Here is a 24,715-nt window from a genome sequence, read left to right on the forward strand (position 1 = left end):
CAAAGTTTTAATACTAAAGAAACCATTCTATGTTATTAGTTTATATTATTTTACAAGAAAGTTTCATAAGAAGAAAAGTAAAGCTTGGTAAGCAGATGATGGGAGTTAGAGGTAGGAGGTAAGGACTGTGTCAAACAATCCCACAATCATCCCACTCAGGTCCATGCTGTGTTTGAGTACATTTCCTCCCGACTGCACCACCCCTGTCAGTGACTGACATCCTAAAGGACTCTCTAAAAACTCACCCTGAGCAGAATTACAGCACCCCCATAGGATAAAGTTTATCCAAACCCAAAACTAAAAATGTAATATGTTGCAGCTCACTAGTTCTTGGAGTGGTGACTGCATTCATTTTCTTTTTTCAAGTTTGTTTTTTGCTTTATTTTTACCTATTAATCCTACAAATAACACACTTCCTGTCACTGAGTGGCTACATCACTCCACCAACTATATCTATGGAGGGAGCCATGGAGGTCACCTTAGGCAGCTCTCCTGATATGGATGACAAATATGTGTATATCACTTGATTGGGGGGGATTGGTAGTTTACAGAAGATAGCTAGGAAGATCTATATTCTTCTGTACAGCTCACAGGATGTGACAAGTAAACAACATTTCTGGCAAGATCAACAAACAGGTATTTTCTGTATTTGCTGAAAATGTTTTTAGCCTGAAAAAAGAAAACCAATGCAGCCAATGCATCTAAGGACTGCAATCTGCAATATATTCTATTTTTGTTATTGGGTTTAGTTATCCTTTAACCCAGGCATGTCCAAAGTCCGGCCCGCGGGCCAATCGCGGGCCGCGGCCCAGTTTTGAACGGCCCGCCTGGTTATTTGGACATACATATCTTTTGTGGCCCCTGACGATCTCCCAGCGCCACAAAAGATATATATGCTTCGGAAGGTACAGGGAGGACAGGACTGAGCCCCGTACACAGGAGAATTTCCTGTTTACGGGCGGCCTCTGTAATAGGAAGTCCTTCTCCTGCACTGCCATTGGACGACTGTTCTATCCATCAAAGGAGGCGGGACTTTCTATTAAAGAGGCCGCCGTGTAAACAGGAGATTCTCCTTTGGCGCTCGTCAGTGCATTCCTGGCAATGGTGCTGTGTTCCTGGCAATGGTGCTGCATTCCTGGCAATGGTGCTGCATTCCTGGCAATGGTGCTGCATTCCTGGCTATGGTAAGGCATTCCTGGCTATGGTGAGGCATTCCTGGCTATGGTGAGTGCATTCATGGCAATGGTGGGTGCATTCCTGGCTGTGGTGGGTGCGTTCCTGGCAATGGTGTGGCTACATTCTTGGCAATGGTGGGTCTGCAGATGTGCACTGATTTGGCTGCATTGGTGGGCACTGACCATTATTTTGCTTCACAGTTCTTTATATAAACATTTTTTTTTTCCTGAAACTTCCCTCTTAAAGTGAAGGTGCGTGTTATACGCCAATTAATATCGTATGTACAAATACGCCCAAGCTCATCTCTTCCCACACACAGCCACAAAGGCAAGAGAATTATTGTTGGGCAGTGTTTAGAGCTTGAACGAACACACTTAGACCGAATTGTAACGGTTCAAAGAATGTCAGGCAAAATGGTCGGCCCTCGCGCATGTTCACTTCATCAAATCCGGCCCTCTTTGAAAAAAGTTTGGACACCCCTGCTTTAACCCTTTTACAACAATTGTTTTAAATTTCTTCTGGAGCCAAGAACGCATATACTGTATCTCACCATATTGTTGCACTGTGATTGGCTGCACAATACTGACTTCGTTGGGAGCCCCCACCAATTAGCTTAATTTACTTTTTTTTCTTAGTTTTGGATAGAATGGAGAGGGATTAGAACACCTATCATTTTTTATTGCTGGCTGTGCCCTGTTAGAGTTATTCACCCTCTGTATTTGTGCTTGTGTTTCCTATTATCAGAGAGAGAGAGAAAGTGAAATAAAAACCCCTAAATATTGGGTTGATCCAAGAACAGGAATAGAGGGAAAACCTTCCAATGGGGACCCTGGTTCTGGTGACAACCAGGGATTCCCTTACTCTAGAAGGATTTCTTCCCACTTCCTGTTTTTGAGTTATGACAGAGGAAGTGAAGATAAATCTCCCCAATGGGACACAGATGGCAAAAAAATGACAGGGGTTATAACCCTTGCTTACTCCAATTCAAAATGAAGAAATAAAGTTTAGCATACTCTGGTTAGTGATCTATCTAGCTATCTATCCATACCACTGTGTCTGTGGTTGGCTGAACGCCATGTTGTAGGCTTCCTGATTTTCCTGTTTAATGGTGAGGGTGCGGGTGGTGGTGTGATGTGTGTGTGATGTGTGTGTGATGTGTGTGTGATGTGTGTGTGATGTGTGTGTGATGTGTGTGTGATGTGTGTGTGTGATGTGTGTGTGTGATGTGTGTGTGATGTGTGTGTGTGATGTGTGTGTGATGTGTGTGTGATGTGTGTGTGATGTGTGTGTGTGTGATGTGTGTGTGAGTTTGGGTTTGTAATGCTGTTGGATGTTTGCTCTGTTTTTTTTAAGATTGAAGAGTAAATAGTTTAGGTCCACCTAAGGCAATTTTGCTATGTTATTGTATGACATTCTCCTCCATTTGGGGATCTGTGGGACAAGTTACTGTTTTACTACTATGTTGGCCAAAGTCTGGCCGTATGTTCTATAAACTCAGTGTATATTCAACGATACTTTGAAAAGTGCCTGTTAAAACTATATATTGAACATGAATAAATAAATACTTTAAAAAAATAGGCTATGATGCCCGGAGCCAGTAGGGCAAAGCCCACTATCTTGTGCACTGTGATTGGCTGCACAGTGCTGATGTCATAGGGAACCCCACCTACCAGATCCTTTTTGTCAGTTGTTGACAGTGAGTTGTCTGTGACAGTTTGGTCATAGTTCTGGGGGTGCTAATGGAACGCTCCCCAGAACAAGCCATTGACACATACTGTATATTCATAGTGCAGTTATAAAAGTATTAAATTCAGGAAAATGCTGGTGTTAATCACTGCCCAATAATTCACAAAATGTTAAAAAGCGCTAAATAAAAATGAGTGTTGATCTGCTGTCTACCATACATTGTGCGTTACCTAAAAATACAGGCTTTACAGTGTACCTAAGACAAAACTGAAATTAATCTTTACAGGGATCTGATGACGTAATTAAGGCAACTTATAGAGCTGCACGATTAATTGTTAAAAGATTGCGATCTCGATTCAACCCCACCCCGACCCGCCACACGATCTTAATCCAGCATTTCCATGATTCATGTATAAAGTTCAGAGCCGTTCTCTGCTCACAGCTGTCAAAAAAAAACAGCAGGCAATGTTTATCAGCAACATTGCTCTGCAAAACTCAGATAAAAAGAAACATTGTATGTTTCCGTTTATTCATTTACAGCTCAAAGGGATGAACTTCAGTCTGCAAATTAAGTCAGTTTAACCACTTCCGCCCCGGAAGGATTTACCCACTTCCTGACCAGAGCACTTTTTTGCAATACAGCGCTGCGTCATTTTAACTGACAATTGCGCAGTCGCGTGACGTTGCACTCAAACAAAATTGATGTCCTTTTTTCCCCACAAATAGAGCTTTCTTTTGGTGGTATTTGATCACCTCTATGGTTTTTATTTTTGCTCTATAAACAAAAAAAGAATGACAATTTTGAAAAAAAAGCAATATTTTTCACATTTGCTATAATAAATATCCCCCAAAAATATATTATCTCCTTATTCTCCTTCTTCATTTAATTATTATTTTCCTGCTGATTTTTTTTCTATTTACTTCTATTTTAGAAACTATTAATAATTAAAACTTTTTTTTGCTTTGTTCATGAATATATTTATATCTTTAACATATATTTACACGTTTTGCATTAAAAAAAAACGAAAAATTAAAAACAATCTATTTATTTCATTTGTAAAATAACTTTTTTTTTTTAAATAACGTTTTCTTTATTTTCATTAACAGCATAGGAAGGTAAGCAGTACAGAGGCGTAGTAGGAGCAATGCAATTGCAAAACATAGCAAGGTCATGAGTAAGCACGCTACCCGTGGTATCGGGCCATGGGCACATATAGCAAGGCATAATAATGTGTTTGGCCAGGAGCGGGGGGTCAGGAGACACACACAGTCAACTACCTGCTCCCAAGCCCAAGAGGCCCTGTAAGTTCTGCCATAAGTCCTATGCAACACACTTAAAATAGAGCGGCAAGAGTCCGCCGCAGCAATAGTCAAAATCAGGTAAGGAAAGAGAGAAAGAAGATAAAGAAGAGAAAACCAGTGATCCGCGTTGTTGTGCCGGACTCGGCGTGCCCCTAATCCTCCAGCAGCCGCCATCTCCCCCAAACCAAATCAAATTCCTCCAGCCTGTCCCGTATTCTGGCAGTCATTTTCTCCATGAGTTCGATGTCCTTTATTCTAGAGTAAAGGGCTTCCATAGTCGGGGCCGTTTGGCTTTTCCAACGGAGGGCTATCAAACATCGGGCTGCCGTGAGAACATGTCTCAGAAGCTTCCGAGACGGTTTAGCTAGCTTAATTCGGGACAGGCCAAATAGGAAGAGCTTGGGTTCAAACGGGACGGGCACCCCCAGCAAGCGGGCAAGGAGCTGTTGGGTCAGAGTCCAGAAAGGGGATATCGAGGGGCAAGTCCAGTATATGTGGAACAGGGTACCTCTGTCTTTTAGGCAGCGCCAGCAACGATCCGAGGTGGAGGGATATATTTTGTGCAGTACCTCTGGGGTCCGGTACCAACGGAAGAGTATCTTGTAGGCATTTTCCTTGTAAAGGGTGCATAGAGAGGATTTGGCTGCCTGTCGCCACACCCCCTGCCAATCCTCAAGGGAGAGCTCCTCCCCCAGGTCCCTCTCCCACTTCAACATATACTTGTGCTTGCCCCTCGCCTGGGAGTGGTGTGAGCTGAGAACGCGGTATATATCCGAGATCAGCCCCCTGCCATTCCGGCCGTTCAATATAATCACCTCAAATGGGGAGGGCGGGGAGAATTGGAGTCTCGGGGCTAAGGTTTGTGCGAAATGTCTTATTTGAAGATAACTGTAGAACGTCTGTCGGGGGAGGTCATGTTTGGCCTGGAGCTCCGAGAAGGAGAGCAGCTTTCTCGACCTGGGGTCTACCAGGTGTCCCAGGTGAAATAAACCTCGGGACGCCCAGGGCCAGGACATCTGGTGGGTCAGGCTGTCTGGGAGCATGGGGTTGTAAAGGAACGAGGTCATCAGGGACGACTCCGAGTGTAGCTTGCAGTGACCAGACAGCTTCCGCCAAAGCTGACGGAGGTGAGCCATCGAGCCCAGCAACCGGTCCGGCTCAATCGCCACCCCCGCCCCCCAGAGCAGACTGTTCGGGTGCACTGGGGCTAACCATATTTTTTCTATCTCCGACCACTTATTATATGACCGTTGGGGGAACCAGGAGACTATCGCCCGGAGCATCGTCGCCTGGTAGTACCTAACCAAGTCAGGGAATGCCAAACCGCCGTCTGAGCGCAGGGCAGTGAGAACCGTGCCTGGGACCCGATGTTTTTTGAAGTTCCATACAAATTGCAATAAGTCTTTCTGGAGCATACGGAGGTGTGCGTAGGGGATCGGGACAGGCAGTGTCTGAAATAGGTAGAGAAGTTTGGGGAGGATTACCATTTTAATGGACGCGATCCGCCCCGTAAGGGATATATGGTGTGTTTTCCATTTATGGATAAGTCCCCTGATCTCCCTATAGAGGGGGGGAAAGTTGGCCTGGTATAAAGTGTGGAAGGATGGGGTAAGTTGAACCCCTAGATATTTAAGTGAGGAAGTCTCCCAACGATAAGGGAAAGCCGAGCGCAAATGAGTTCCTTCAACTAGGGGCATATTAAGTGGGAGGGCGACTGATTTAGATGCGTTTATTTTGTAGCCCGAGATCGCCCCGTATCGGCTAAGTTCTGCGTGTAGATTGGGTAAGGAGGTCCTGGGCTGGGTCAGGGTGAGAATGACGTCGTCAGCGAAGAGCGATATTTTAAATTCCCTGCCCCGAACCGAGACACCCCGGATATCCGGGTTTCTTCTAATGGCCTCCGCCAGGGGCTCGACACAGAGAGCAAACAGCAGAGGAGAGAGCGGACAGCCCTGGCGGGTGCCATTAGTGATAGGGAAAGTCGGAGAAATTGCATACGGGGTCTTAACTTGAGAAGTGGGGGTGGTGTAAAGGTGTTGTATAGCATGCAGGAAGGGACCCCGGAAACCCATGTGGGTTAGAGTCGCCGTCATAAAGGGCCAGCTCAGGCGATCAAACGCCTTTTCCGCGTCTAGACTCAGGACCAGGGAGGGGCAACCAGTCTTGTTTGCTACGTCAATGAGGTCAATAACTTTCCTGGTGTTGTCCCCCGCTTGTCGAAGAGGTACAAAACCAACCTGATCCTTATGGACCAGGGCAGGAAGGATTGTATTGAGGCGGTTGGCCAGGATTTTCGTAAAGATCTTCAGGTCCGAGTTCAGTAAGGCGATAGGCCTGTAACTGGCGCATGAGGTCTGGTCCTTGTCTGGTTTAGGGATAAGGGATATAAAGGACGCCAACATCTCCGTTGGGACTGGGGCCCGTGTGAGGAAGGAATTGAACAGCTTGGTCATGTATGGGCTCAAGATGGGTAGAAACATTTTATAGTACTCGTACGGGAAGCCATCTGGACCCGGAGATTTGTGAGCGGGGAGCGCCTTTACAGTCGCTGCCAGTTCCTCATCGGTGATGAGGGCGTTCAGTTCCTGAAGTTCCGCGTCCTGCACCTGGGGCAGTGTCACTCCAGCTAGGTAGTTGGCTATGCGGTCAGCTAAGTCAGGGGTCGGTGGGTTATGGGGTATGTCCCTTTTGTTGTACAGGTCCGTGTAAAAGTCAGCAAACGTATCCGCGATGTCCTGCGGGTGAGACAAAAGGTCTCCCCCACGGTTTTTAATTTGGGAGGGCGCGGAGGCTTGCGTGCGATCAGCCAGCTTCCTGGCCAATAGGGTCTGCGCTTTATTGCCCTTATCATAGTAGAGCTGTCGTAGGCGGATAAGCGCTTTTTCAACCGAACCAAGCGCAAGATCGCGTAGAGTAAGTCTTACCTGCACTATTTGCTTGACCAGTGACAGAGAGGGAGACTCTTGAAGCTTAGCCTGAAGGGCCTTCAGCCGCCCCTCAGCCAGCCGCCTAGCAGCCTGTGCATCTCTCTTCAGAGCCGAGGAGAGAGCAAGGCAGCGACCCCGGGCAACCGCCTTGTGGGCCGCCCAAAGGGTGGGGAGAGAAACGTCAGGAGTGTCGTTTTCGGCAAAGTACAGTCGGAGCGTGGATTCCAGCTCCATTTTGGCCGGGGAGTGCTGCAGGAGGTAATTGTTCAGTCGCCAGTTACACGGCCTGTGAAGAGGGGCTCCAATATTTAGCGTCAGGGTGATCGGGGCGTGGTCGGACCAAGAGATGGGTAATATATGTGCTGCACGGACCGCCCTCAAGGTATGGCTGTTCACAAAAAAGTGGTCTATACGCGAGTGGGTGCGGTGCGGGGCCGAGTAAAAGGTGTTTGGCGGTCCCGTGGATGTAAAGTACGCCAGGCATCAAAGAGAGCGCGTCGTCTGGTGAGCTGGCGGAACAGCGTCGAGTCCCTCAGGACCCTAGTCTGAGATGCCTGTGGGTTCACCACCATGCGATCATGTGTAACAGATGGAATAAGGTTGAAGTCCCCCCCTATCACCAGAAGCTCGGAAGGCGACCTAAATAGGCGAGAAAGCACGCCGGACAAAAAACGGTGTTGGTGGACATTCGGGGCGTAGAGGGCGCATAGAGTCACAGCCTGCGCCAGCCAGATACCGCGAAGGATGACAAAATGGCCCTTTGGATCTAGGTACGTCGATGTGCACGTAAAAGGGGAGCCCTTTCTGATAAGAATAGCCACCCCCGCCCTCTTACGCGAGCTAAAGGCTTGGTACACCAGGGGGAAATGTCTTAGGGCAAATTTAAAGGAGTCCCCTCGGTTAAAGTGCGTTTCTTGGACCATCACTATATCCGCCCCGGATCGCCTAAATTCTTGGAGCGCAAGATGGCGTTTCTTGTTGGAGTTTAGGCCATGTACATTCAAAGATAGTATCTTAGCCATAATCAAGGGGATGGTCGGGGTTGGTCATACTTAGCTTCTGCCGCTGGAAGGGTAGGTGCCCCAGGGGGAGAGACGACCGCCGGGGGAGGGCTGACATACGACTGGACCACTGGCTGAGGCCCGCACAGGGGGCGGGGCGGAGAAAGAGTCTGAAAAAGAGAAGAAGAGTGAAAACACAAACAAAGTACAAAACCAAAGTTAACTGCAACATATGTCAGGTCCAGGGGCCCTATAGGGGCTCTGAACCGAAGAGGTTCCGATAGGTCTCCTGGGCTGGGCGTCTCCCGACCCCAGAAAAAGAAAAAAAAAAAACAGAAGGGGGGAGAAGGCCAGGCCAGGCAGACACCAATAGTTTGTAAAGTTCAAGGGAACCAGAAGGTGGAAAACCACAAGGGGGGGTCTGTAACTCGGGAGTCGATCTGTCCTCAGACTCTACCTAAGCCAGCCCTGGGTGAAAAAACAATTCCCGGAAAACAAAAAAGAAAAAAGAGAAATCTTGTAGCGATCAGGCCATCGGGGGAAGGGGGGTGAATAAACCCCAAGTAAAACCAAATGGGTGGGAACTCAAACAAATGGCGGGAAGGCCCGCTGAAGGGGGATCCATGTCACTTGTGTTTAGGAGATCTGCGGTCCGGCTCTGAACCCCGGTGCCGTTTAGCCGAGGGAACTTTCTGCCAGAGGACCGGCGAAGGCGGTTGAGAAGGTATCAGATCCCATTCCGGGAGCTTGGGGACCGGCAGGCCCAAAGTGTCACAGAAGGAGGCCAGGTCCTCCGGGTATCGAAGGAACGCCGACTTCCCCTGGTGTCTAGCTGTAAGGCAGAAGGGGAAACCCCAGTGGTAAAGTATGTTCCTGTCCTGCAAGACTTGAAGAAGGGGCAGCAGCAGCCGTCGTTTTTGGAGGGTTATCCAGGAGACATCCGGGTAAACCTGGATCGGAGCGTTGTCAAACATAAGATTGCGGATGGAGCGGGACTTACGCATGATGTCTTCCTTGAGGGGGAAAGAGTGGATCCTACAAATAACATCTCTTGGTTTGGAGGCCGGGCCCTTAGGGCGAAGGGCTCGATGGGCTCTGTCCATCTCAATGGGCTTGGCCGGGTCCTCTCCCAGCATTCCATTAAACAGTGCTTGCAGAGTGGTCTGCAGGTCCTCAGGTCCCTCGGTTTCGGGGAGGCCACGGACGCGGATGTTGTTCCGCCGGCCTCTGTTATCAAGATCTTCCACGTGGCGCTGCATGTCCCGTAGGAGGAGTCGGTGGTCCGAGCTCTCTACCTGAGTGCGGTGTACTGCCAGCTTGGTCTCCTGAATCTCTTCCTCCGCCATCTCGACTCGTTCAGCCAGGTGTTTAAGGCCGGCGTGCAGGGACTGGATTTCAGCGCGACAGGTAGCTTGCACTTCCGCCACGAGTTGTTTAAAATCATCTTTCGTGGGGATGGCTGACAGATAGGAGTGCCAGGGGGGATATCCCCCTTCGTGATGCCCCATGGGGGGCTGGAGCGGGAGTGGACATGGAGGAGAGCCTCCCTGCCCCGACCCTGCTGCCAAGGAAGGGGGCCGGGAGGCAGGGGGGTGCAAGTGTTCGGACCATGAGGTAGCATGGGGGGAGTCCAGGGAGGGGTCCGGACGGACATTCAGGGAGTGCGGGCAGACCACCTGGGCATAGGTGGGATGGCTAGGTATTTGGGCTCTGGGCAGACTGGCGTCCCTGGATCGAGGCTGCCGCTGGGTCTTGGGGGGGGCAGGCAACTGCCGGATGTGCAGAGCCCCCCCCTCAGTCAGGGGGGGCGCTGCGTCCTCCGCACTGCTGGGGGGGTCCTCCGTGTCTCCTGGTGCAGATGGAGAGGGAGACACTGCCATGTCTGGGTCCGGGGCCATCCGCAGTAAGCGGGGGAAGGCCTCAGAGCATTGAGTGGGAGATGGGGGGAGCTGCTGGTCCGTGGCCTGAGGTCCCTGCAGGGCGGATGGTTGAGTAGAGGAGGGAGAGCTGTCACTCACCCACGGTGATGCTCCTGTGCATGGCGGCTCTTGCGGGGACCCGCGACCGTCCTGTGGGGCAGTCCAGCTGTACTTGCGCTGTGTCGCCGGGTCCGCCGCCGCCATCTTGCCGTCGCGGCCTACACCGGGCCGCGGCCTGTCCTCCCGCCCAACCCGGGCGTGCTGGGACTCCCCAGAGGAGTTTAAAGATAGGAGTGAGCCGTCTAGTTCCCGGGTGTGGACAGCGGGGTGTAGGGGTAAGGGCTCCGGGTGGGAGTCGCGTTGTAGGAGCGGTGGAGGAGATGCCTGGTCCCGCCGTAGCGTGGCCGGGTCGGCCGGCGCCATCTTGCGGCCTTCACAGGACGATCCTCCGGGCGGCCGAAAAAAGGACGTGAGGGAGGCCGAAGAGCCCGGGGGCGGTTGGGACGACCCCCGGGTGGATGAGGACCTAGTGGCCCGTGATCTCCCCATCCTAGAAGGTTAGATGCCCCCGTTGTAGGCCGATGTAACGCTGGGCTGGAGGAGAGCTCTCACTCGCAGCGTCCGTCCAGCTCGGCTTCCGGTCACGCCCCTGTAAAATAACTTTTTAATGCTTTGTACCATTGCTTACAGCTGAGGTGTAAACAAAAAAGTTGCGATGGGTATCGGTAATTGGTAGGATTGCACCGATACTAATATCTAGTATCGGTGTAGATACCAAGCATTTACATTAGTATCGGTACTCATGCAAATGCTCCGGTGCTTGATCCAATACATGTTATATCGAGCCAGGCATCCTCAGCATAGCAGGGAGGTTGGGGGGGCATCCTCACAGGTGATTGGTGCTGTGGTGGGGGGAGATGTAAGCACCGATCTCCCTGTGTGGCTTTCAATAAAGCATTTGACAGCCGCTTCTCCTCCTCTCCCTCCCGCAACTGTCAAATGCTTTATTATATGATATCGGTGCTTGTACCGATGCTTGTACCTCCCCCCACCACCGCACCAATCGTTCCTTGTATCCTCCTTCCCTGGCTCTCCGTGTCCCCCTCTAGAGAAAACCAAAGTTCAGTTGTTGTAAATCTTTAAAATAAAAAAGTTCTCCAGGGTCATGTGATCTTTATTTTAAATGAAAAATTTTGATTTTCATTTTATCCAGAATCGTGCAGCTCTAGCAACTTATTTTTTAGTTTTTGTACAGAGTGGAGAGGGATTAGATCACCTGCCAAGTTTTTATTGTTGTCTGTGTCCCCGTTAGGGAGATTCACCCTCTCTATTTGTCCTGTTTACTATTATCAACGAGAGTGAAAGTAAAAAAAATCCCAAATTTTGAGTTGACCTCATAACAGTAATAGAGGGAAAACCTTCAATTGTGGATACTAATTCTGTTGACAACCAGGGATTCCCTCACTATGAAGGGATTTCTCTTACTTCCTCTTTTGGATATGACACAGGAAGTGATGGAAACTCTCTCCAATGGGGCACAGATCGCAAAAAATGTCAGGAGTTGTTTTTAGTTCTATAAAGGGGCATATTTACCACAAATTCACTGGTGGTAAATCATTCACTGTCATTTTAAACTCATGCACCAGGATGATTCACCTGCAAAGTATGTATGTAAAGGTAACACATTTTTTTTTCAGTTTGGATATGCCGGGAGAGGGTTAGACCCTCTTTCTGTGTCTTCACTGGGGAGGTTCACCCTCTCTGTTCGTTCTCTGACCATTGTCACAGAGAGAGACAGTGAGGGGAAATCCAAAATTGTGTCACTAGAGGAACAGTTGAGGGTCAATCTTCCAATGGAGGTAGATTTTTTGCATATGTATACCCAAGTTTACACACCTTACATTGTCATAATAAGGGGGCTCCAATCTACTTAATTTAATTTATTACAGAGAATGCAACTATCATTTATTTTATTTTCAGGTACTTATATAGTATTGTCAATTTAAGCAGTGCTTTACATATACATTGTACATTCACACCAGTCCCTGCCCTTAACCACCTCAATACATTGCACTTACACCCCCTTCCTGACCAGACCAATTTTCAGCTTTCAGCACTCTCACAGTTTGAATGACAATTACTCAGTCATGCAACACTGTACCCATATAAAACTTGCGTCCTTTTTTTTCCACACAAATAGAGCTTTCTTTTAGTGGTATTTAATCACTAGTGTTTTTTTTGTTTTTTTTTGTGCTATAAATAAAATAAAATGTAAATTTTGTGAAAAAAATGCCTTTTTCTTTGTTTCTGTCATAAATTTTTGCTAATTAGTCATTTTTCTTCATAAATTGTGGCCAAAATTTATACTGCTACATATCTTTGGTAAAAATAACCCACATTAGTGTATATTATTTGGTCTTTGTGGAAGTTATATAGTCTACAAACTATGGTGCCAATCACTGAAAATTGATCACATCTGATCAGGCCTTTAGTATATCAGGTGAGTCTCATCTCTTGAGACATTAACAAGTCAGGAAAGTACAAATACCCCCCAAATGACCCCTTTTTACAAAGTAGACATTCCAAGGTATTAAGTAGCATGGTGAGTTTTTTTAAGTTGTCATTTTTTCCCACAATTCTTTGCAATATGATGATTTTTATTATTATTATTTTTTTTACAACATTGTCATATGTCAGGTTATTTCTCACACACAGCATATGCATACAACAAATTACACCCCAAAATACATTCTTCTACTCTTCCCAAGTTTGGCGATACCACATGTGTGAGACTTTTACACAGCCTGGCCACATACAGAGCACCAATATTGAAATAGTACCTTCAGACGTTTTATGAGCAAAAATGACACATCTCATTTCACAGTCACCTATTACACTTTTGAAGTCCCTGGAGTACCAGGACAATGGAATTTCCCATAAAATGACCCCATTTTGGAAAGCAAACACGCCAACGTATAGTCTGTGAGGCATAATGAGTCTTTTGAATGGTTCATTTTTTTTCCAGAAGTTTTTGGAATATGTGGAAAAAAAACGAAAACGCATTTTTTTTACACAAAGTTGTCAATTTATAAGATATTTATAACACATAGCATGTATATAGCAAAAATTACACCCCAAAATACATTCTGCTACTCCTCCCAAGTATGACGATACCACATGTGTAGGACTTTTACACAGCCTGGTCACATAGAGAGGCCGAACATTGAAGTAGTACCTTCAGGCGTTCTAGGAGCATAAATGACACATCTCATTTCATTCCTACCTATCACACTTATAAAGGCCCTGGAGCACCAGGACAGTGAAATTACCCACAAAATGACCCCATTTTGGAAAGCAAACACCCCAACGTATATTCTATGAGGCATGGGCTGCAAATAGGTTCTCAGGTACTCTGATGGGCTGGTGACAGGTACTTGAGTACTCTGATGGCCTGGTGACAGGTACTCGGGTACTCTGATGGCCTGGTGACTGGTATTTGGGTACTCTGAAGGGAGGTGATAGGTACTCAGGTACTCATATGGACTGTGACAGGTACTCAGGTACTCAGATGAACTGTGACTGGTACTCAGGTACTCATATGAACTGTGACAGGTACTCAGGTACTCATATGAACTGTGACAGGTACTCAGGTACTCATAAGAACTGTAACAGGTACTCGGGTACTCAGATAGACTGGGACAGGTACTCAGGTACTCAGATGAACTGTGACAGGTACTCGAGTACTCTGATGGACTGGGACAGGTAATCGGGTACTCTGATGGGCTGTGACAGGTACTCGGGTACTCTGATGGGCCGTGACAGGTACTCGGGTACTCTGATGGGCTGTGACAGGTACTCGGGTACTCTGATGGGCCGTGACAGGTACTCGGGTACTCTGATGGGCTGTGACAGGTACTCGGGTACTCTGATGGACTGTGACGGCTACTCAATACTCTGATGGGCTGTGACGGGTATTCTGATGGACTGTGAGTGACATGTACTATGATGGTTGTGACAGGTCCTCTTTATCGAGGGGGCAATCAGTGTGATATGTGTGTACTGTAAGCGGTAAAGAGATGTTACCGCAATCTCCTCACACGATCGGTGTGGGAGGAGGAGAACCCGGTAAAATCTCGTTACCGCGGTTTGTTTACATTTTAGTGATCGGCTATGAAACGATCACAGCCGATCACGTGGGTAAACAGCCGGCCAATGGCTGTTTACCAGCGTCGGTGAGGAGCAGTGTTTCTGGGGAATACGCCACCACCGACGTGCACACTCCGTGCACAGTGGGGGTGTGACCATCTGTGATCGGCCATGACTTCATCACGGCCGATCACGTGGTAAACAGCCATGCGCAATGGCTGTTCACCCCCTTCAGTGGCGAGTGGTGTCTCAGTGACACGCCCCCACCGAAGAAACAGGGATGCGCGCACACGATCGCGCACATTCCCTGTTTAAACAGGAGGACATCATATGATGCCCTTCCTCCACAATAGGTGCGCCACCTGGCCGTCATTTGACAGCCGGCGGTCGGAAAGTAGTTAAGGAGCTTACAATCTAAGGTCTCTAACTCACATTCATACATTCACCTACTAGGGCCAATTTAGACAGGATCCAATTAACCTACCAGCAAGTCTTTTGGAGTGTGGGAGGAAACCAGCATACCCAGAGGAAACCCGTGCAGACACAGGGAGAACATGCAAACTGCAGGCAGGTAGTGTCATGGTTGGGATTTGCACTGGTGACCTTTTTGCTGCCAGGTGAAAGTGCTAACAACTACACCACTGTGCCTGATCTTTTGCAGGCAGATCTCACCTAGTGTCCAGAAGATAAGTGAAACCAGCAGGTAACCAATCACATTGGGGTCCACAGTACAAGAACCCCCACACAGTTATAAAGCACTCCCAGGGAACACATTTAACCCTTTGATTGCCCCTGATGTTAACCCCTTCCCTGCCATTGTCATTAGTAAAGTTACATTGGATTTTTTTTAGCAGTGATCACTATATTGGTGTCACAGGTCCCCAAAAAGTACCAAAAGTGTCAACTAGGTGTTTGATTTGTCTGCCACAATATCGCAGCCCCACTATAAGTCACTGACTACCACCAATACTAGTGAAAAAATAACAAATAAATAAAAAATTAAAGAATCCAACAGTTTGTATAAGTTTTGCCTAAACCACCAAAAGAAAGCTCTATTTGTGGGAAAAAAAGGACAAACATTTTATTTGGGTATAGTGTGTCATGTCTGTGCAATTGTCAGTTAAAGTAACATAATGCTGTATCACAAAAAATGGCCTGGTCAAGAGTGGGGTAAACCTTCCGGAGCTGAAGTGGATATACTATATTTCCCCACAAAATTAGAGTTACCCTTTAAACAACACCTTTTAATAGACTGTACATTAAAGCGGGAGTCCACCGGGACTCCGCGTTTTTTTTTTTTTTTTTAAAAGCCAGCAGCTACAAATACTGCAGCTGCTGACTTTTAAATAGTGACACTTACCTGTCTAGCGCGCCCGCGATGTCGGCACCCGAAGCCGATCGCTCGCTCTGCTGCCGGGTCCCGCCGCCATCTTGGGTATGGGAATCAGGAAATGGAGCCTTTCGGCTTCATTTCCCTGTTCCCTACTGCGCATGCGCGAGCCGCGCGGCGCAATCCGGACGGTCCCCGCTGCCTCTGGGAGCTGTGTGTTTCCCAGCAGGCAGCGGGGCACTTGCTGAAGGGGGCGGGCGCTTGCGGAACGGGGGCGTAACCTACGCTCGTTCCGCAGAGAGCTAGCCCGGAAGTGGGTGCAGTTACCTGGATTATCCAGGTAACTGCACCCCCCTCCCCCCTGAAAGGTGCCGATTGTGGCGCCGGAGGGGGGGGGATTCCGATGAGCGGAGGTCCATTTTAGGGTGGACCTCCGCTTTAATACAATTTGTAAATCCTATAAATGGTGGAGGATGTTTTCTGTGTCCTCTATAGCAGGAGCCTGGAGGTTATAAAGTTATCATAGATATCTACAGACAGAAACACTTTTCACATGTCATTTTGCTTGTTATCAATAAAAACATTTTACTTCTCAATTAGGTTTCTTCGCAGCTCTCTTCATATCACCTCAGAAAAGAGGAAGGAGGTTTTTGTACGGCTCTGTATCACTGTGAGACCCGATCCAATACTGCTGACAGTAGTATCTTCCTTCATCTTCTGCAGTTGCTCCATTGATAGTTAATTTGTATTCAGTTCCAGATCCAGAACCACTGAACCTGTCGGGGATCCCAGATTGCCGGATGTTGGCCCAACTTATAAGAAGCTTTGGAGGTTGGTGGGATGTCTGTTGGTACCAGGCTAGAAAGTTGTTGCTGCCACTACTTAAGCTGCTACTGGATGTACATGTGATGGTGACTGTCTGTCCCAGGAACACAGAGATAGAATCCGGAGTCTGAGTCGTCACAATCTGTCCACAGGATCCTGAGGATGGGAAGAGACATATTGATTATTGATTTCCTATCAATCCTGATGTGTGTATTTATTGTACAATGTATAGATGTATGTGCAGAGGATGATGGAAGGAGCCTCATCTCTCACCCTGAATAGAAATGAAGATGGCGAGGGGCGTGGCTTGGCGCCGATCCGGAATGGCCGCTTAACTGCAGAGCTCCAGCAGCTAGAGACCCAGACTGAAGGCTAGCCGAGAGCAATTACGCCGCAAGCATGGGGAAGCAGAAGGGGAAGAACTCCCAATCCCGCTCCCGCTCCCCGCGGGGACCCGAAACCGGCGCCGGGCGCAATATCCCGGACATGTTTAGAGCTCACTCACGCGAGGCCGGGGCTCCGTCTGCGGCCTACTCGGACGAACGATCGCCCAGCAGAAGCCCCTCAGAGAGGAGAGGCTCCCAGAGACAGGACAGCCCGCCCGCAGCACGCACGATCACGATGGCGGATCTCAGGTCAGTGGCTAATGACATTAAAGAGTCCCTCACATCGGTAATTGCTGACCTGAGAAGGGACGTCCAGGCTATGCATATCCACACGTCGGAATTAGAGGAGACCGCAACCCGCCATGACACCGCCATCCACCACCTACAGCAGGCCTCACAGGCACACAATACACACATCAGAGAACTCCATAGACACATGGAGGACTTGGATAATCGCGGACGCCGCCACAACTTCAGGGTAAGAGGCATACCTGAGTCGATCGAACAACCGCATATTACCCAAGCCACCACCCATATCTTTAATGACCTTTTGGGGAGACCTCCAGAGACCCCGATTGACTTTGAAAGGCTGCATAGAGCCCTTAGGCCGAGGGGCAGAGAATCGGACCCCCCGAGGGATGTAATCTGCTGTGTTGTAAACTTTAAGTTGAAAGAAGACATCCTGAAAAGGGCCAGAGACAGGCGCAACCTGACCTTTCAAGGTGCAGAGATTAAGTTCTTCCAAGACCTTTCCCCAATTACCCTGCAGCACAGAAGGGACCTACGCCCTCTCCTGGAGGTCCTACGCTGCAAGGAAATTCAATACCGCTGGCGTCACCCATTTTGCCTATCAGCCACAGTGGCGGGACGCACAGCACATCTCAGGGTCCCAGAAGACCTTAGAGAGTTCTGCTCTACGCTCCAAATACCCCTGATTGACTTACCGGACTGGTATAGAGTGTCCCGTACCCCGCGATTGCAGAGGTCTAATTCCATGGACACCATCCCAGAAAGAGATGATTTTCAAATTCGGAGGCGAAGGTCCGCTTCCCCACGACCGCCACCTCAGAGGGAGCGTAGGGACAGACCACATCTCAGCCCGACATCCTCCCCTGCACACAGGCGTGCACGGCCAGACAGCTCTTGAACAACACCGCATTCCATGAGCCCGCCTGGACACTTGGCTAGCGGGTTCCAACCGTTGTTACTGCCACCCCTCACCGTTAACAATGCATACTATCCCCCCGGCTTTTACAACAGTGAAATTCCGTGAAACAACCCCCTGTACTCTTGCCCATTGATCCCACGTCCTTTTCAAGATCTTCAACACTGGACGGGCAACTCGGACACCCACTACCTGCCAATCGCTTTAACAGGACGATTGTCTGAGTGTTGACCGCCTACGGTAACGTATCACTGGCCCGTTCACTTGAGACGGAGTGGGCTGGCTACTGCTGCTCCTGCAAACCATGGTAGTCTCCTTGCCTCCCCGGCGAACTTGTTGGTATACAGCAGCAGCTCCTAATTGACGGTACATGGTCACACAGGCCAGAGGCGCTACGGTTTGTGCTCCAGTCAGAGCTGCCTCTAGAGACCAGAGTTGTCCACTTAAACCTTTCCTGAATGCTAACAGACTGTAATTGGGGCATTGTTTGTTTCCAACAGTTTTGGGGGATTGTTTACATGTTTAAGGGGTCCCCATCCTTGATGGACATGGCTTCCGCATCATTACTGTTAATGTTTGCTTGTCGGGGGAGGAGGTGCAGGAACAGGGTCGCCTTGATCTATAGAGAAAAGGACTGGATCCTGAGGTCACTGCCTCACAAGCTTGCCTCCTCGACGCATTCCATCGACTTGGAGTCGTGAAGAGACGACAGGCCTTTGTGAACGTTGCCTGGCCCATCAGTGTGGCACTGACCTCTTCTCCGCTATGCCAGTACTCCGTTCCTCCATGGTGGTACGGAGTACCTTGTTGTTATCTACTCCTTCGATAACCTCAGGATCCTGCTGCCTTAGGGCAAGCAGGGGCGGAGGGGTTTTTTTTTGTTTTTTTTTTTGTTTTTGTTTTTGTTTAGATGCCTTGCTGCCCTCCTCCCGTTCCTCTCCCACTCGCGCCTCCTCCACTCTTTTCTTATTTTACAGACGACCTGGGTTAGACGGAGTTATATCTTTACACTTAGCTTCTTTACAATACTTGGAAACGTATATTTGCAGCTTACCAGTTCTTATGTTGTACTCTGTTGATACAGTTTGGCCTAAGTTTCTATTGTTCTATACATGGCCTACCACATGTTGTACTACCCGAATGTTTAACAAACCTCTCCTCTCTACCCTCTCTCACTCTCTGTTTCTCCCCTACTACAGTAGGCACTTAACTCTTGAAAGTGAAATGTTTCATATGGTCTCGACACTGACTGGACGTCGCAAGAACTCATATCGGACGACCTTCCACTCCTCCACAAAACGACAAAGAATGTCTTTTCGTTGACTTACACCGGACGCCAAGGTACTTTGGGTAAGGTAGCAGGTCTACATACCCCCGGTGTCGTATAGTGAACCACACCATCCCGATTCCTCCTTCCCTTCTCTCTGACCCGCCCTTCTGATATCCCCCCCACCCCCCCTCTACCTATAGTTATCCTAGTCCGCATTCCTTTTCATTGCCTCTCCGGCTTTCGCCGGAACGCGAACCACGGTTCCTTAACGGAGACTGCTTGAGTCAGTCAGCCAGAAAAGGGCCACATACACTCATAGAATTCAGAAGTCTCGACCTTGCACGTAACGGAGACCGGAGCGTACTCTTTTCCACGCATACATCACCTTAGCTAAACTACACGAACATGCCTACCAACAGCCCCTGCACCCACGATGTAACACTGAAGGTAGTCTCCCAGAATGTTAAGGGTCTAAATATCCCAGAAAAAAGGTCCCAAATCCTGAACATGCTATGGAAACTGAAATCGGATGTGGCGTTTCTTCAGGAAACGCACTTCCATTCGAAAAAAATCAGTAAATTGTCCAACCACAGGTTTCCCACTGCCTTTCATGCCACAAACCCACTGGCCAAGACGAAGGGGGTGTCCATTCTTTTGTCCAGAAACATTCATTGGCAGCTTGAAGATTCCCTGACAGACCCGGAAGGCAGATACATTTTTCTAAAAGGACTTATTAACGGTCATCGTTGCACACTAGCGAACATTTATTGTCCAAACACAGCCCAGGCTAGCTTCTTTTGCGCAATAACAGAACTTTTAATGGGATTCCAGGCGGGTATCACTATTTTGGGAGGGGATTTCAATGTTGCACTCCAGCCTCTGTTAGACTCTTCATCAGGCACCTCATCGCTACCATATAGATCTCTGAGTAAAATTAAATCCCATCTGCAAGATCTTTGTCTCCACGACTCATGGCGCGTAGCACATCCGAGCGAGAAGGATTTCACTTTCTTCTCGGCCCCCCAGACTAAATACTCACGCTTGGATTATCTTTTTCTCTCTCAAAAAGACTTACCACTGTTACGGTCAGCAACTATTGAACCTCTTATACACTCAGATCACAACCCGATCACAATTACCCTGACACTTCCACAGACGTAAACGACCACTAAAATATGGCGCTTGGACTTCACCCTGCTGTCCTCTGAGACTGACATAAATTACATTAAAACGAGCCTTACCAACTACTTCAGAGAAAACACTGATCCGGACCTTTCCCCCTTTACAATCTGGGAAGTACATAAATGTGTGATCAGAGGCGAGTTTATGACTCTCAAAGCTATTCGGAAACAAGCTCACACAGGGACTATTAATGACCTGATTAGTAAAATAAAACGACTAGAACGCGCACATAAGCAATCGCAGGCTCAGGAAACTCTTCTGGCCCTCACGGATACTAGAAAAAAACTCCTTGATCTCCTTAATTGCAAAACCAGACGTAAATTTATCTTGACCCAGAAACTCTTTTACGAACAGGGTAATAAGAGCGGGAGACTATTAGCCAGGGCTATCCACTCAAAGAAATCCAATACCACAGTCCACACCATAAAGGATCATGCGGGCGCTTCCTACACGTCGTCTGTAGATATAGCGGCCCAATTTGAAAAATACTATAGGAAGCTTTATCATATATCGGGGCAACAAAACGTCCTACCGGGAAACAACGATAGAGAAGCCCTACTTAAGAAGTTTTTACGAAAATTCGGTCCTTCTCCAATATCTGATGAGACGGCCAGTGATATTAACAAATCTATAACAGAGGAGGAACTGCAAAGGGCAATCAAACAACTGAAACCGTGCAAAAGTCCTGGCCCGGATGGTTTGTCAGCCCCATATTATAGAACTTTCTCTGATATACTCAATGCCCCGCTTCTGGCAGCCCTCAATTCTCTAGCCATCTCTCCTACCCCGCCCACTGACACGCTTGCAGCAAACATAACGGTCATACACAAGGAGGGCAGAGATGCCACCTCGGTCTCAAATTACAGGCCAATCTCGCTACTAAATGTAGACCTGAAGCTATTCTCAAAAATTCTAGCCAATCGTCTCCTCCCCCTCCTACCCTCATGGATTGAGAAGGACCAGGTTGGATTTGTCCCTGGTCGTGAGGCCAGGGACAACACCATCAAGGCAATTAACATTCACCACTGGCTATCTTCTAGCAAGATGAAAGGCTTCTTCCTTTCCTTGGACGCGGAGAAGGCGTTTGACAGGCTGGCCTGGGACTATCTGGAAATGACCTTACGTCACCTGGGTATTCCTACTCACATGTTGAACTACATCTTATCTCTATACTCCTTCCCAACGGCGAGAATCAGAGTCAACGGCCACCTGTCAGACACCTTCCCCGTCCGTAATGGAACGAGACAGGGGTGCCCCCTTTCCCCTATACTGTTCATCCTCACGCTTGAGCCCCTTCTAAATAGCATAAGGGCGAACGACAACATCAAGGGGATACCCATCGCTGACCACTCATACAAGTTAGCGGCTTTTGCGGACGATATATTACTGTTCCTCAGAGACCCCCTAACCTCAATTCCCAATCTACTAAAAGAATTCGACCTATTCCATCGTATTTCCAATTTAAAAATTAATTTCTCCAAATCCCATGCCCTCAATATACAGTGGTGTGAAAAAGTGTTTGCCCCCTTCCTCATTTCCTGTTCCTTTGCATGTTTGTCACACTTAAGTGTTTCGGAACATCAAACCAATTTAAACAATAGTCAAGGACAACACAAGTAAACACAAAATGCAATTTGTAAATGAAGGTGTTTATTATTAAAGGTGAAAAAAAATCCAAACCATCATGGCCCTGTGTGAAAAAGTGATTGCCCCCTAAACCTAATAACTGGTTGGGCCACCCTTAGCAGCAACAACTGCAACCAAGCGTTTGCGATGACGTGCAATGAGGCTTTTACAGAGTCCTGGAGGAATTTTGGCCCACTCATCTTTGCAGAATTGTCCTAATTCAGTTACATTAGAGGGTTTTTGAGCATGAACGGCCTTTTTAAGGTCATACCACAACATCTCGATAGGATTCAGGTCAGGACTTTGGCTAGGCCACTCCAAAGTCTTCATTTTGTTTTTCTTCAGCCATTCGGTGGTGGACTCGCTGGTGTGTTTAGGATCATTGTCCTGCTGCAGAACCCAGGTTCGTTTCAGCTTGAGTACACGAACAGATGGTCGGACATTCTCCTTCAGGATCTCTTGGTAGACAGCAGAATTCATAGTTCCTTTTATCACGGCAAGTCTTCCAGGTCCTGAAGCAGCAAAACAGCCCCAGACCATCACACTACCACCACCATATTTTACTGTTGGTATAATGTTCTTTTTATGAAATGCAGTGTTCCTTCTATGCCAGATATACTTGGACACACACCTTCCAAAGAGTTCCACTTTTGTCTCATCGGTCCACAGAATGTTGTCCCAAAAGTCTTGGGGATCATCAAGATGTGTTGTGGAGAAATTGAGACGAGCTTTGATGTTCTTTTTGCTCAGCAGTGGTTTTCTCCTTGGAACTCTGCCATGCAGGCCATTTTTGCCCAGTCTTTTCCTGATGGTGGAGGCATGAACGCTGACCTTAACTGAGGCAAGTGAAGCCTGCAGTTCCTTGGACGTTGTTGTGGGGTCTTTTGTGACCTCTTGGATGAGTCGTCGCTGCGCTCTTGGGGTAATTTTGGGCGGCCGGCCACTCCTGGGAAGGTTCACCACTGTTCCATGTCTTCGCCATTTGTGGATAATGGCTCTCACTGTGGTTCGCTGGATTCCCAAAGCTTTGGAAATGGCTTTATAACCCTTTCCAGACTGATAGATCTCAATTACTTTCTTTCTCAATTGTTCCTGAATTTCTTTCGGTCTCGGCATGATGTGTAGCTTTTAAGGATCTTCTGGTGGACCTTACTGTGTCAAGCAGCTCCTATTTAAGTGATGCCTTGATTGTGAACAGGTGTGGCAATAATCAGGCCTGGGTGTGGCTAGAGAAATTGAACTCAGGTGTGGACAACCACAGTTATAGTATGTTTTAACAAGGGGGGCAATCACTTTTTCACACAGGGCCATGATGGTTTGGATTTTTTTTCACCTTTAATAATAAACACCTTCATTTACAAATTGCATTTTGTGTTTACTTGTGTTGTCCTTGACTATTGTTTAAATTGCTTTGATGTTCCGAAACACTTAAGTGTGACAAACATGCAAAGGAACAGGAAATGAGGAAGGGGGCAAACACTTTTTCACACCACTGTATCCCTCCCGCAAGACGTAGTCACACTATGCCAGAATAACTTTCCATTCATATGGAAACACGATTCAATCAGATACCTAGGGATTCAACTCCCCTCGCACCTGTCGGACCTTTACGCGAGGAATTTTGGCCCGCTTACTCAGGCTATTGCTTCAGACTTACGCAACTGGGACAAATCACATTTTTCATGGTTTGGCCGCGCGGCTATATTGAAAATGAATGTCCTTCCTCGAGTTCTATACTTATTCCAAACAATACCCATTAAACTCCCTCGTTCCTTTTTTCAAGTAATGAGAAGGTTGACCCAAAATTTTCTCTGGCATCACAAACGCCCCAGAATTAGTTATTCTCAACTTACCAAACTGAAACCAAAGGGGGCATCGGTCTACTGGACCTCACAAAATATGCACAAGCCAGCCACCTATGTAGAGTAGTAGATTGGGCGGTTCACAATACCACTAAAGACTGGGTGAAACTAGAAGACTCCCTAACGGAGCTCCAAATCAAAAGTACCCCTTGGATACCCCTGCACTGTATCCCCAAGACACTGAAAGAACACCCACTCATCAGTGCAACGTTATTCAGTTTCCGAGAAGCAGTCAAAGGGGGTAAGATCTCCTCAAACCCGGGACCTCTCACCCCGGTAAGGCTCAATCCGGACTTCCAACCGGGAATGTCCACCCACTTTCTCAGAAACAGCTGGCCATTTACTGACTTACAAGCCCATCAATTTTTCCAAAGGGGTAAATTGTTAGAGCGCGAGGCAATTCCCAAGACTCCCGAAGCAGACCCCCTCCCCTATTGGGTTTACTTCCAAATTCGACACTTCCTCCTAAAGACAAACATAGACAACTCACTTGGACGCTCACTCACCCCATTTGAGAGTCTTTGCTCCCAAACCATGCCGCAACAGCATGTAATCTCAAATACATACTCACTTCTTTTTTCCTCGATCTCACCGAAAGAGGGGACTGCATGCAGGGCCTGGGAGAGGGACTTGCAGATGGAATTGACAGAGGAACACTGGGAAAAGATTTTTCTAATTGCCCACAAAGCATCACTTAATGTCACAACACAGGAAAACAACTATAAGACAATCTCAAGGTGGTACAGGACACCAGCTTTGGTTAACAAATAAAACAAAGAGATCACAGACAGGTGCTGGAGATGCAACATTGAGAGAGGCACATTCCTTCATGTCTGGTGGTCATGCCCCAGATTACAGACCTTTTGGATGCTAGTTCACAACACCATATCCCAAGTCCCGAATGCCCAGCTA

At 47.9% G+C, this 24,715-nt stretch overlaps 1 gene segment (V, D, J or C); it reads right to left on the bottom strand.

The window, feature by feature from the left end:
- Nucleotides 1-16,115: 16,115 nt before the first annotated feature.
- On the bottom strand, nucleotides 16,116-24,339 carry LOC143975914 (immunoglobulin kappa variable 4-1-like). The segment is given in 2 exon segments: nucleotides 16,116-16,468; nucleotides 24,294-24,339. Coding segments are annotated over 2 exon segments (399 nt in total).
- Between the last annotated feature and the right edge of the window lie 376 nt (nucleotides 24,340-24,715).

This window comes from Lithobates pipiens, unplaced genomic scaffold (assembly GCF_037356315.1).
Source record: "Lithobates pipiens isolate NorthernLeopardFrog02 unplaced genomic scaffold, aLitPip1_a1.2 Scaffold_13, whole genome shotgun sequence".
Lineage (NCBI taxonomy): Eukaryota > Metazoa > Chordata > Amphibia > Anura > Ranidae > Lithobates > Lithobates pipiens.